At 46.3% G+C, this 14,764-nt stretch overlaps 1 protein-coding gene across 1 annotated transcript in view; it reads left to right on the top strand.

Moving 5' to 3' along the window:
- Positions 1-14,764, top strand: part of NEO1 (neogenin 1) — a 163,225-nt gene that overhangs the window by 40,423 nt on the left and 108,038 nt on the right. Inside the window, exon 2 of the mRNA XM_062501197.1 lies at positions 13,022-13,339. Within this exon, the coding sequence (XP_062357181.1) occupies positions 13,022-13,339 (318 nt within the window). The remainder of the gene's footprint in view (positions 1-13,021; positions 13,340-14,764) is intronic.

The raw sequence follows: 14,764 nt of genomic DNA, 5'->3' as shown, positions 1-14,764 counted from the left end.
CCCAGGTAGCTGTCAGTGCATGCCAATCCATAGCACAGCCAGGATTAGCTGGAGCAGAGGCTAAGGGGAGCAGCATATCCAGAACTGTGCATCTAGTAATACCCATGTCTATATGATAATTCAGTTAATACACGCAGTAATTGTATTTCCACTCTTATGCAAGCTCTTTTGAAACGTACTTTCCCACTTTGGAATAATCTGTATTACCTAAATGAACAGAGAAATCTGTTTTTCCCCTCACATGTATAAAACATTTGCCAAGCTAATACTTGCAAATGTTTTTGCTAATTTATTTGCAAAGCTACATTTGAGCTTTTTTCTTTTGTTCTGACAAAAGCTGCGCCAGTCAAAGCTCCAGTGGTGCCTGGGAATCTGGGAGGTGAAGGCAGTAAACAGGGGAGATGAAAGGTGCTGCTTGTCTTCACGCACTGCCACAGGAAGTGTTTTCATTAATGTGCTTTGAGGAGAGACAGGAATCTGTGTAAAGCTTTTAAAACTGCTCTTTCACTTCGTTTTACTGTACTTTCAACTGACATCAAATGGGGCAGGGACGCCGGTTCCACACGCTCCAGTTCAGCCCAGGGCTGTGTTACCTGTCCAAGTCAGACGGATAACTCCAGGGTTTTGGGATGGTGAGGGAATGGCAGTGATACCCTGGGGCTTCCCCTTGCCCCTTTCCCTGCCAGAGCAGGGGAGATAACTGTGTACCACCCACTCCTCTTGGGGGAAAAGGAGACGCTGAGAATCAGGACTGAAATTGAGGCGTTTGCCTCTTTTTCTTGCAGCTTTTCTTGGCTTATGAGGCTTATGAGCACTCACAGCTTAGTAGGGGAGAAAAATGTCAGCTGGGTAAAATAACACGGCTGCAAAATTACAATAAAGGATTAGTGCAATTAGATTTTTTTATAGATCTGTTTAGAATACAAATAAGCTGTTAATAGGCTGCAGTTGCCTTCCCAAAGTGTAGCTGCTTGATTTCTTATATAGCAAATAGTAAACAAAAATCCAATAACTTTCTCCACTTCGCGTACATTCGCTATACTTGAAATAATTAAGTTGCGGTAAATAAGACTTGGGGATATTTTGGATTTTATTCCAGATAATTTTTGTGCATTTCATGATGAAGGGTCAGGAAGATTTGCAGATACTCCCTCGGGGAGGGAGTGCTGGGCCAGGCAGAGCCCATGGCATTGGTGAATGGGAGCAGCCAAAGCGTGTAAAAGGTATTAAACGTTCCAGGATCAATATGCAGAGTTCACAGCTGAGAGGATGAAAAAAAGCCAAACAAACCACAGTTTGTTTGGAGGTGGCACAAATGGAGAGCTTTATCCACTGCTCAGAGTAAAGAATGTGTAACTTGAAGGAGCTGTTGACCCCACGACGCATGTTCAAATTCCTGCATAAACTGCTTTCCTGGTGGGCACAGGTCTGAGATATCATTTCTTTACTTCTTTTTCTAACTTGCACAGTTAAAATGGTACTCATTTGAATATTTGAGCTGATCTGGATATCAGATTTAAATATTGTATACATTTTTACCAGTTCTGGATTTGCCCAGTCTCCCTCAACTGAAGTCTGGTGCAGTAACATACTGTTTTTGTAAGCCTTGTTGTATATATTATTTCTTTTACATGGCTCATTCATTGATGGTTGATATTTATGGCAGGTGTTGTAATTTTTAAAGGGTCCCTATGCTATGCTGTGCTGTGGTCACCTGACCAGAGTGGGCATCTCCGAGGGCTTTAGCTGTGCACTCTTTTAGTGTCTTTAGTCTACGGCTTTTAGTTTGGGCTTCACTAACCCTAATGCTCAGTGGAAGTCCAAGAAAACTCAGGATACTGCTGGTTCTCTTATTTCCCCAGCTTTCCCAGGGTATTTATTACCTTGGTGCTGGTGTGACTAAAATCTGCCCCAGTTTTCCACGTCATTGAGGATACCTTCTGCATCCCTCTTTTCCTGTGGCTGGTGATGTGTTCTGTTATCCCACTCTAACCCTTTCTGCTAAAAAAGTCTCAATTTGAGGCTCTCTAGTTGGCCAGCTTGCTTTTACAGGAGTGTTATGAGTTAAATTTGTGAGGGGAAGGTTTTACTGCACCTGATTTGTCCCTAGGTTAAACCACAACAGCACCTAATGAACTCTGCAAATAACATTGAATTTTATGGGATAGAAAACTAGTGTAAATATGTTCTTAAAGTAAGATTCTTGGTAGCATTGTAGCATGTTTGTAGTAGTGTGTATGTGCATTGTTTCCATCTTTTTACTGTTCCTGTTTTTTCACTACTGCCCTGAAAGATCAATAAAACCCTCATTAACACATTGCTAAGGTTATTAGATTTTTATGTATTGTCAATCAGTGGTGTGATTGGGCAGTACTTGGTAGGAAGCCAGAGAAGGGAAGGGCTGCAGAATTAATTGTGCTGAGTGTATAGAATTTACTGATTATCCTCATTTTCTGCACTAGTCCCTTAAAGTTAGGGACCCCCGAAACAAATGGTGAACTTGCATTTGTTTTCCCTCTCCCCTTCTTCCTTCCTTCTTTCTCTGAAGGCAGCTCCAAGGTGCTGGCAGAGGTTGTGCTTTGCCTCCAGGAGCTGTTGAGATGAGGAACAAACCCTTGTTTGTCTCTGGGCTGTGAGAGGGAGGTGCTGGGGCTGACTCTGGGGAGCTTTGCTGCTGTTGGTTCTGACCTTGGGTGCTCCCCAGAATCTGCTCTTGGCTGCTGTCACAGCATGCTGAGTTAGAGGGATTCCCTTTGCTCTGATCCAATGCTGCTGCTCTGTTTCCAGGTTCTCTCAGTTACTCCTTGATTGATCTGACATTAAAAGTATTTGTTAAGAATTTTTTCCTCTTGCATGAAGTATGATAAAGGTATGTCTTTAGAAAGACACTGGAAATGGTGTTCAGCAAGTTTCCATTTGATTCTTCCTTGCATATTTTTTCATGTTCATCATTTTTTCATTTTATGCTTCTTATAGAAACCATTTTTTTTTTTTTCTTTTCCTCCCAGTAGTTCTTCCTGTGTGGCTTTTCTGGCCATTGCTCTGATTGGAGGCCCCCGACTTGGTAACAGCATTCCCCCTGCCCTTCACACTTGTGAGCATCCCTTGGCATCTCTGTGTTCTGCCTGGAGCCCTGGAGTGAAGAGGTGGCCTGGGAGAGGGGGAGCGTTCACTGAGTGCAAAGCTTGCCTCACTTAAAGAGCATCTTAAACTCAATTAGTTCTGTTGGGTGCCCCATAACCTCATTGGCATCTGAGAAGTGGTAAAACTGCTTTCCCCTTGGATGCTGCAGCTTGTTTACACTTGGGAAATACTGAAGTAATTGGTTTCAGCAAATAATTCTCTTGTGATGTGTGGGGATTTTTTTCTGTATTTATATTCTAAACCATTTTTGAAATACCAGTCTGGCAAAAAACCCACCCTGTCTGAAGCAAGGAATCTGCTCCCTGTCTGGGCTTGGTTTGCAAAGCAGCAGGGCATCTCCATAGGGAGCTCAACATCTTGTCTGGCCTTGGGAGGGTTTGGGGAACTGGTTCCGTGGGTCTGAGCAGGGTGGTTTGAGTGGAGCCCAGACAAGGGGAGTGGGGCAGGATGAGGAACCTCCTTGTGTTGTGTGCAGTGTGTGTTTTGAGCCTTGAAAGTGGGTTTTCTGTTTGTCCTTAAGCCTTGGAAAGCCACTTTGACATCTCTCTGAAGAGGTAAATTAGGTGTCTGAGTGCTCAGAAGACTGGAACTCTGGGAAAGGAAATCCATTACTCCAGGAAAAAAATGGAAATTCCTCTTCACCTGCTGTAACAACTGTAGCATTGTCAGAAGCCAACATCTGGGAGCTATTTCTGGGGAAAAGTCAAAGTACTGTTGTTCTCCGGGAGGAACAGAGATGCATTTTCTTCCTTTTGTAGGTGTCTTTACAGTGCCCTCTAGTAAACTTGTGGAGAAGTGCTGGAGGGATGTTTCTCAGCCCAGGTGGAGAAAATAATGAAAACAGTCCCTGAAAGAATTAGGAGTTAAATAAATAATGGAGCTTTGGTCCCCTGGGACTGAGGTGCTTTTTGAAGGAAGCACTGCTGATATTAAAAACTGACAGTTGCTTGAAATGAGAGAAATGGCTTTAGTATTCCACAAAAAAAAGGGAAAAGGTGGATAAAATCCTTTAAGCTCTCTTTCTGAGATGGTTATGAGAAGGAATTTTGCAGTTAGGACCTTCAGAGAGGTTCCCTCATTGGCTTAATTCAATTACATGGTGTTAGATAGTCTGACCTTTGTTTGTTTCCTTTGATTTGTAAAAGCAAAATGGCCTTGAAAGAATGTTTCTTTGCACAAGGTGAGAAAGGACCTCATCTTGTGGTTTGTGGGACACAGCTGCTGCATGCAAATTCTGTAAAACCCAAGGATATTTTAAAATTACCTGAAAGAAATCCATGCTTTTGGACTCGGTGCTTATAAAGGATTTTTCTTTTTTCCTGGTACACCAGGAGGAACAAAAAGTTCACCAGAAGTTGTTTTTGAAGCACAGCTGGTAGGCAGCTTTTTATTTTCCTTTTTTTTTTTTGAGTGTGGATTCAAGGCAAATGAATAAATCCTTGTGAGTAGGAAACAGTTTGAGTGGGAATATGGACTGGACATGAGGAACACCTCCCTGGTGGAGTTCTTTGGGAACTAATTGCACAAGGGTACCACGAGAAGTGGTTCCAGTGAGTCCTGCTTTAGGGGAAGAGGAGTTGGTGCCACATTTCCTCCTGCAGTTTTCCAAGCTGAACAGAACTGCAGCCTGACAGGAAAGGGACAGTGGCAGTGCTTGGGAGCAGCTACTGAAGGGAGCCTTGGCACGGCACCTGGACAATTAACTGTAAATAATAAAATCACTTCCACGAGTTCCAAAGCCAGGTAAAAGTGCCTGACTCTGTCTCGAAGGGTTTGAAAGGCTGTGGAACTGAACACCAGATAAGTGCATCTCCACAGCCATCTGATCTTGGAGATTACAATCTGTGTTTAGATGTGGCTGCTGATCATGATCGTGTTTTTCTTGCCATTATTTAATAATATATGAGGCAATGGTATTGCTTACAGAGGGAATGGTTGGAGTAGATGCAGAGGTGCTTCCTTGCAGTGATTTACTGCAGACACACCACACTATTTGGGGACTTCTTAATTCTGTTCCCGCATGCTTTTATAACGAGCTAATATTTTAAAATATAATTTTGTGCTTGAGGTCCATCGAGAAGGTCAGTTAAGATTAAGCCAACAATAATTTGTTATTTAACAAACGAAAGGTAACTGGAAATATAAACAAAGCTCTAAAGGCATTGTTGCAAAATGCAGCTTACTTTGCTTGACTGGTTCTTTGTTTATTGGCTGTGCTCTCCGGATACTCCCAAGTTACTAAAGCCAAGTCCTGAACCGTATTACCTCTTTCTCTGTTACAATAATGCTATTCTTACGGTGACTGTCTTGATTTTTGTATTCTTGTTGGAACATGATGTCAAAAAACACCTCAGCTCAGTAAAATCATAGAATCTGGGAATGGTTTGGGTTGGAGAGGACCTAAAGGATTATCCACTTCCCCAGCCATGGGCAGCAGCCCTCTCCACTCTTCCAGTGTTCTCCAGGCCCTATCCAGGCTGGCCTCGAACCCTGCCAGGGGTGGGGCAGCCACAGCTGCTCTGGGCAGCCTGAGCCAGAACATCACCACCCTCACAGGGAGGAATTTCTTCCTCGTGTCCTTCTCCATCCTGAGGGGATCTCTCTCCCTTGGGGATTTCAGCACAGCCCCTTCCCTTGTGGGCAGGGGGAGTTTGAGGCACCACAGCATTCCTCAAGCACCATTCCCAACCACGCTGGGGCAAGGGGAGTTACTCTTTTGTGATGGATGTCTTTGTTTCAGTGTATTAGATCGTCAGAGGAAGAAATCTGCTTGAGCTGAAGGAGAAAGGAATCTACTGTGTCTGGGAAAGTAAGGATTTATACAAGGCATTACTTATAATGTTCCATCATTTGCTCTGCCAGGTTCCACTGCCAGCCTGCTGCTGGAGTTATGAAAGTACCAGCAGGATTTATACTGTACTCTGCAGTCAGGGCTAGCTCTTACACTCCCTCTTTTTTTTTCTTGATGCTAAAGTACAATTTAATTTTTGTCTGGTATAATTTTTGGATTGCAGAGTCTTTGTGAAGCAGGAGCTGAAGTGGCATTTGGAGAGCATAGTTTAGAAATGTGACCTTGGTTTTTGAGTGTGGTGAACTCGCCAAGTACTGTGTTTGAGGTTTGGAAGTGCTTTATGAAAGTAAAATCAAAAGATGTTTGGCTGGTGTATATTGCTGTTGTAGTTTAATTTGATCAGGTTATCTGTAATGTCTATTGCCTATAAGAGAAAAATGTAATTTTAAGCAGAAAATACATCTTTGTCAAAGCATTGGTGCATTGTAATATCATAGATAAATTTTGCTTATTGGGGAATGCAGAATGCTTTTGATGTTGTCAAGGAAAATAAATTACCAAGCTGGTAATATATACATTTATTTAGAGGTTACCACATGCAGCAATTTGCCCACATAGATAACATGCTCCTTAGCCATGAATATGTGAACAAAACCACAGAACAAGTTCCCTGTGAGTTCCTGCTGGCAGCCTGCAGGGAATGGTGTGGGGAACGTCTTCACTTAACTAAGTCTGGCTAAGTCTGGGTTAGGAAGGGCATAACAGTGTCTTTAGGATTATAGAGGCCATAGGGAACGTTAATTAAATTCTGGGGAAAAGCCTTTTAAAAGTGCAATCCTGCAGCCAGAGAGCATGGAGCTTTTATCATTGACTCGCAGTACACGAGAAGGGGCTGTCTAACAGTTCCTGCCAGTCTGAGCAGGACTTGTCAGATGCTTCTGTTTTATATGTCACGTTTGGAGGGTGTCATATCCATACTCCCACCTTGCCTTGGAGTCAGAAGGACAGGTATCGCCCCCGGTGCCGCGTCGTTCTTCGGCTCCGAACAGTGAGTGATCTTTCCTCATCAAAGCCCAGTTTGACTCCTTCCCAACCAGAGCCTGGTGTACTGCTTACCTCAAGTCAGCTAATTGCGATGGAAGATGTATTTGGCTGCCTTGATTTATCATCCTGTTTGGAAAAAGGAGTTCTGAAATTATACCGGTGTTTCACATTTTCCTTTTGGATGGTTGTTGCATTTGGTCTTTGTAAAATGTGGTGTGGTTTCTTTCCAAAGTGAAGTCAAGTGTGATGTTGGAGCCCTGTGCTTGGACTGCAGCTTGCTGCTTGTCCTCAGGAGAAGAACATCATGACTGAACAGTTCTGGTGGCAGAGCTGAATCCAAGTCAGGTCTGTGGCTCTGCTGGTAAAATCTCGAGAGACATTGCCATGCGCCAGTTTGAGGTGATTTATGTGGAGCCAGTAGGACTGAGATGAGAGTGGCTTTGTCTGGAGTTATTTTCCTAAGTGCTGTAATTTCTGATGAGCTCGTGGCAGGTGGTTGTTAAAGGACGCATTTCAGTGATTTAAGGTGGATATTGGAGTGCTTGTGTCTTCCAGAAATTAACTCGATTAATGAAGGGAAGCTTCTACCCACTTGTGCAACTGCTTGGCATTTACTGTTCCACACACTGCTCACCTGAGGCCTTACAAAGATGCATCTCTGCACAGAAAACAGAGAATGGTGCAGGACAGGCTGGAGGCACTTGGTGGTTATATGCTGTTGGATCACTTTGGGGTGCAGGGTTTTGTCTTGGCTGAAACAGTGTTAGAACTGATGGTTAATTGTGAGAATTTGAGGAGAGAGGAGCTACAAGGAGGACTAGAACACCCCAGAGTTTAATAGTAGGGGGTAGGAATATGTGGAAGTAGTGTCTTGGGCATCAGTTCCTGGACAAATTGGGTGAGCTGAACAAGCTTGTATTTCTAAAGCTTAGAATCACAGAATCCTGGAATGGTATGGGTTGGAAGGGACCTCAAAGCTCACTCAATCCCACCTTCTGCCATGGGCAGGGACACCAGCCACTATCCCAGGGTGCTCCAAGCCTCATCCAGCTTGGCCTCAGACACTTCTAGGGGTCCAGGAGCAGCTTCAGCTGCTCTGGCCAACCTGTGCCAGGGCCTCAGCACCCTCATAAGGAACAATTCCTTCCTAATATTTAACCTTGAACCTGCCCTTTTCCACTTTTTAGCCGTTCCCTGTTTTGTGTCCCTCCATCCCTTGTCCCCAGGTCCCTCTGCAGCTCTCCTGGAGCCTCTTTAGGCACTGGCAGAGGCTCTGAGTTTTCCCTGGAGCCTTCTCTTCTCCAGGGGAGCCACCCCCAGCTTTCCCAGCCAGGCTGGAGAGCGGAGGGGCTCCAGACCCCAGAGCAGCTCTGGGGCCTCCTCTGGGCTCTCTCCAGCAGCTCCACGTCCAGATGTTGATGCTGGAGGTTGTTTTGTGGGGATTTTGCACTCATGTTCTAAGTAAACTTGTGTTTGCTATCTTTCACTCCCAGAGTGGTTGATGGTGTGAACTGTAGTTGTTACATTTTCACACCACTTAAGAAAGAGAAAGGAGAAGGTTAGAGTTCAAATATGGCAGACAGGTCCCTGGAAGGTGGAAAAAAATTGGAGGACCCAAGTGCAAGTTAATAATACAGTTAGGCAGGAATAATCAACTAGTCTAACATTAAATTGAAAGTAGCAAGCCTTAGAGCAACTTCCAAGAGCAGGATCTTGGGACTGTGGTAGTGATGTAGTCAGCAGTACCATCATGCTGAGCTAAACCCGACTGCCTGCGCTCTGGGATGGGCAAGGGAGAGCTAAACCCGACTGCCTGCGTGCTGGGGTGGGCACGGGAGAGCTAAACCCGACTGCCTGCGCTCTGGGGTGGGCACGGGAGAGCTAAACCCGACTGCCTGCGCTCTGGGGTGGGCAAGGGAGAGCTAAACCCGACTGCCTGTGTGCTGGGGTGGGCACGGGAGAGCTAAACCCGACTGCCTGTGTGCTGGGGTGGGCACGGGAGAGCTAAACCCGACTGCCTGTGTGCTGGGGTGGGCAAGGGAGAGCTAAACCCGACTGCCTGCGCTCTGGGGTGGGCACGGGAGAGCTAAACCCGACTGCCTGTGTGCTGGGATGGGCACGGGAGAGCTAAACCCGACTGCCTGTGTGCTGGGGTGGGCACGGGAGAGCTAAACCCGACTGCCTGTGTGCTGGGGTGGGCACGGGAGAGCTAAACCCGACTGCCTGTGTGCTGGGGTGGGCAAGGGAGAGCTAAACCCGACTGCCTGCGTGCTGGGATGGGCACGGGAGAGCTAAACCCGACTGCCTGTGTGCTGGGGTGGGCAAGGGAGAGCTAAACCCGACTGCCTGCGCTCTGGGATGGGCAAGGGAGAGCTAAACCCGACTGCCTGCGTGCTGGGGTGGGCACGGGAGAGCTAAACCCGACTGCCTGCGCTCTGGGATGGGCACGGGAGAGCTAAACCCGACTGCCTGCGTGCTGGGGTGGGCACGGGAGAGCTAAACCCGACTGCCTGTGTGCTGGGGTGGGCAAGGGAGAGCTAAACCCGACTGCCTGCGCTCTGGGATGGGCAAGGGAGAGCTAAACCCGACTGCCTGCGTGCTGGGGTGGGCACGGGAGAGCTAAACCCGACTGCCTGTGTGCTGGGGTGGGCACGGGAGAGCTAAACCCGACTGCCTGCGCTCTGGGATGGGCACGGGAGAGCTAAACCCGACTGCCTGTGTGCTGGGGTGGGCACGGGAGAGCTAAACCCGACTGCCTGTGTGCTGGGGTGGGCAAGGGAGAGCTAAACCCGACTGCCTGCGTGCTGGGATGGGCACGGGAGAGCTAAACCCGACTGCCTGTGTGCTGGGGTGGGCACGGGAGAGCTAAACTCGACTGCCTGTGTGCTGGGGTGGGCACGGGAGAGCTAAACCCGACTGCCTGCGCTCTGGGATGGGCACGGGAGAGCTAAACCCCACTGCCTGTGTGCTGGGGTGGGCACGGGAGAGCTAAACCCGACTGCCTGTGTGCTGGGGTGGGCACGGGAGAGCTAAACCCGACTGCCTGCGCTCTGGGGTGGGCACGGGAGAGCTAAACCCGACTGCCTGTGTGCTGGGGTGGGCACGGGAGAGCTAAACCCGACTGCCTGTGTGCTGGGGTGGGCACGGGAGAGCTAAACCCGACTGCCTGCGCTCTGGGGTGGGCACGGGAGAGCTAAACCCGACTGCCTGTGTGCTGGGGTGGGCACGGGAGAGCTAAACCCGACTGCCTGCGTGCTGGGATGGGCACGGGAGAGCTAAACCCGACTGCCTGTGTGCTGGGGCAGGGCTCTGGAAGGGAGTTGTAGAGCTTCCAGGACATTAGGAATGCCTCCATGTCTGCAGCTCCTTGACACCTTGTCCGTGCCAGGGCATTTTTCTGTATTTTTGCTCTTCTGGCTCTCTGCCACTCATCCTCAGAGCAGATCTGGGGAAAAATAAACTCGAAACTTGGATTTGTCTATTCCTGTTTCTGAGCAGGGAGATAGACTTATGCTTTAGCATTAGCTCCTTGGCCAGTGTTAGCACAAATGGAGACGGTGGTGTGCACACACCTGTGTATGTCAGTGTGTGGAAAGGGGAAAGACTCCCTGCACCAAATATACCCCCATTGTACCCAAAATAAGATGCTGTCATTGAGCTGAGTAATTAGTAGGTTGATGGAGTGGGAGAAATGTGTCTCATTGGTAGAAACAGAAGTTTAAAGTGTACGAACCCTTTTTGTGCAGAATTGAGGCTTGAAGGCAGCACGAGCTCAGCTGGCTGCAGTGTGGTTCTCCAGAGTGCCTCCAACCCCAACTGCAGATCCTCTGAAAAAATGGTCTCCATTCTGCTTTAACTTCCTTCATGCTGCAATGGAGTTTTTCACCAATCCCTCACGTTTTGACCCCACTGCATTCAGTGCAGGAGCACAGTCATATCTTGGGACAAAGCAGCTTATGCTGTGTCTTCCCAGGGCTCTTGGCAGGAATTTGGTACCTCTGAAGCCTGGCTGGGAATCTGCTTCCCATCCTTCCTCAAGGTTTATATTCCCTGTTGAGCTGCTCTTCCGTCCTGGTGGGAGCTCTCTTGACATCCTGTGCTCTGCTCTATTTCCTTGGACACCTTGTTGCTTCCAGGGCAAGAATGATCTTACTCTATGGATGGATTGGATCTGCTCCAATATTCACTGGAGTCTGGCAGGGCAAACAAAAAGCTGCCATCCCCCTTTTAAAGGTTTTCTGGGTTTTATTCGAAAAGCTAGAGTGAAGCAAAACTCAAACCAGTGTATTTTGTTCTTGATTTACACGGAAAAAACTTAGAGAAACTTGTAATTGGGGGGGGGCAGGGAATGCTTCCCTTGGAAAGCCCAGGGACTGTGCAGCTCAGCCTTTAATTTTAACAAGATCTTCAGGTTTTTGCAGCAGTGGAAGAGATTATAGAGATGAAAAGGTCAAAGATTTTCCTGCTGCTCGTGGCTCTTGTTTCTACTCTGCCTTTTGCTGCATGAGAGCTGACACTCAGGATTTCAGAGGCACAGGGAACATCCTGTGCCTCACAGGGAGCATGTGAGAACATCCACACATAGGTGCCCTTGTACAAAACAGAGTAACATAAGTAGCTCCTGGAATTTTTTTTTACATTTTCTTGATTTTTTTTTTTTTTTTGTTCTGTATATTTGGTTTGTTTTTTTTTTTTTTTTGGGGGGGGGGAATGGGGGGGCTGTCTCTATTGTCCTTAAGAAAGACAATCCTAAAAATTTGGATCCCAACCTAACAGGTCTCCAGCCTGACACTGTCACTGGTCAATCTTTCTAGAATGTTTTCCTTTATTTCCTCTTTGAATTCTTGAAGGTAAGAGAGGTTTGAATGCTATCAGCTGCCAAAGTGTCATTTATCTGTTGTTTCCTTCACACCACTCCTGCCTTATCTCCAGGTTGCTGTGAACTGTGAGTAGCAGAGACTCCATGCAGGAAAGCTGGAGTCCCTCTGGGGGAAGCTGGAGGCTCTTTGGAGACCCGGGACTCTGTGTAGCTCAGAGATAGAGGAATTCATATCAATTTGTTATTTAAGGTCATTTTAGAAGGTAAATCCGATTTTAAAAACCCCACAAATGACCGAGCAATGGGAGAAGCTGCAATGCTTCCAGGACAGCCTTTGTTTGTAAGTCAAGCTTGCTGTCAGAGTTCGTGCTTTTTCCTCAAACCCCAGAATTATTCTCTGGCTTAATTAAACAAATCTCATTATTAAATGCCTATTTGTCTTCCAGGTGGTCTTAAAATATTTCACCATATTTTTATTGACCATGAGATGGTGGTCAATGGTGAGAGATGAAATGGTTTTGAGATGAGTGCAGGAGTTTGTTACTGTTATATGAGTGTAATTTCTAAGGTAGGCTTTAAAAACAGAGATGCCCTTTTCCCTGAACGCGGCGTTATGCTGACTGGAAAACTGTTCTTCTCTGGAAGAATTTGTCTTCTGTTTCCTACAGATGATTAAGTTAAGACAAGTCAAAGTGATATTGGTACACAATCATTCTGCTTGACCAAATACACCAGAAAGACAGTAATTAAAATCCACTTCTTAATGCAAACTAGATGTTAATTACAGAACTCTTTGAGGAATACTTGAAATGGAAAAGTAATCATGTTTATCCTGGGATAGAGTGGAAGTAAAAAAAACCACTGTATGACACTTGCAAGGTGTTTTAAGCTCAGAATGGGAGACTTTCTCCTGAGGGCTGAATTGTTCTTGTTGGTTCCCAGTCTTGGTTCCACAAACTGAAGGACAGCACTGCTGGGAGGGCACCCATGCCACAGAGGCTGAGAGCAGAGCTGGGAACTACATTTTAGGGATGAAAATGTCTCAGAATCTGAGGGTCCACGATGTAAACAGTCAAAGCAGAAAACACTTGTCATACAGACCGAGCTGGTTGAATCTGTTCAGGGGGAGGATGAGAGCAGTGCTCGTTCCAGTATCTTCAAGGAGGACGTGTTTCACATTAAGAACGGTGGGAAACTAACCCAAAAATGGTGATGTTTTCCAGAATCGCTTGTGAGAACCTTCACTCCTTTCTACTTCCTGGTGGAGCCCCTGGATGTGCTGTCGGTGCGTGGAGCCTCGGTGATCATGAACTGCTCTGCTCATTGCGAAACCCCTCCCAGAATCGAGTGGAAAAAGGACGGCACTTTCCTGAACTTGGTGTCGGACGACCGCCGCCAGCTGCTGCCAGATGGATCTTTATTAATTAACAGTGTGGTGCATTCCAAGCATAATAAACCTGACGAAGGATATTATCAGTGTGTGGCAACTGTGGACAGCCTGGGGACCATCGTGAGCAGGACAGCAAAGCTCACTGTGGCGGGTAAGGCTCTGGTTTGTGAGCGTGGCTGAGAACACGGTGATGGAAGGGAGTGCTCTGCCCTGGGAAAAACGGGAAGGTGCTTCCCAAGGAGCACGAGCTGGTTCCATCAGCTGTCATGGAAACTGGGACTGTGGCTCTCATTTTACTGGCTGGGAGTTGGCATGTGTTCTGTTCTGTAAGCAGCTTAATGTGGGGTACTTCTCAGGAAAAGCTGGAGATCAGGAAAGCTGCAGTGAATGGATTAAGAGAAGTGTCAGGTGTCTGAAATCACAATGGAGATTTACCACAGCTTAAAAGGGAGAAGAAAACAGGGTTTTAATTTCTTTATGTGTAAATAAGCTTAAAATAACTTTCTGTGCATGTGTGTGGAGAATTACCTGCTCTGTCTGGAACATTTGGGAAGCTCCTAACAGCAGTGTGTACAGTCCCTGCAGGACTGAGAGATAGGTAGGAAATGGAGTGCTGGGGCGTTGCATTTCTCCGTTTCTTGGGTATCAGGTGTGAACAACGAAGTTTGAAAAGTAACCACCAACCAAATGCATACCATTTTCCATTAAGCAGCCCAAGTCATAACCTTGGCTTTGGTGTTTTGAGTACCCTGTAGACTTGATAGGTGATAGCTTTATTTTGGGGGGTAGGAAGCAGTGAGGGAGTGAAGTTTGCAGGTAAAAATAAAGATGATGTCTGGGAAAAGTGATCTGTCACTTGCTTATTTCTCAGGGATTGGTACTGTCAGTTTGTGTCTTGTAAACAGTAAAGCAGGAAGAGATTTATAATTACTCAGTAAGGGTGAGACTTCAAAAACCAACCAAAAGTAAAAAAAACAAGGTAAACAAAGGCAATGTAACTAGAAAAAGAGCCTATGAAGCTAATTTCTTCTGTTTCTCTAATGATATTTGCCAACCTTTTTCAAACAGTTGTTTTTCCTTTGCTTAATAAATGTCTCGGGGTAATGAATTCTTCCTGACTGTTGCTCCTGCATCTCCCAGAGCTGCTGCTTCCATCGTTTGTATTCACATGTTGTTCCCATTAACTTGGCTTGTAGCATTGCTGTGAAACATCAGCAGTGTCAGAAATAGAAAAATTGGGGTTTAATACCTTAAAAGAGTGACTCTGAGAATCTCTTCATGAGGAATAGATTTCCAAGCTTTTTGGCAATGAGGACAATAAAGGCAGTTCTCCCACACTTCTCTGGAGCAATTACCACCTCCTTGCATTGCTGCTGTTGGGATTAATTCTGCTGCTTTCCACATGAGAGCCTTCAGCCTCCTGCCTCTGCCATCAGCCTGCTCTATATGATCATTAGGTGAGGTTAATGGGGTTAAACATGAAGGTAAGCCAAAATGTCTGCTTCCATTTCTCCTATCTAGGTAGAAGATACTATTTCAATTGATATTTTCTAAAATGATGGAATCTTTAAGAGCC

The sequence above is a fragment of the Cinclus cinclus genome, chromosome 13 (genome assembly GCF_963662255.1).
Source record: "Cinclus cinclus chromosome 13, bCinCin1.1, whole genome shotgun sequence".
Lineage (NCBI taxonomy): Eukaryota > Metazoa > Chordata > Aves > Passeriformes > Cinclidae > Cinclus > Cinclus cinclus.
The sequence above is the reverse complement of the archived record's forward strand: the minus strand, read 5'-3'. Positions and strand labels throughout refer to the sequence as shown.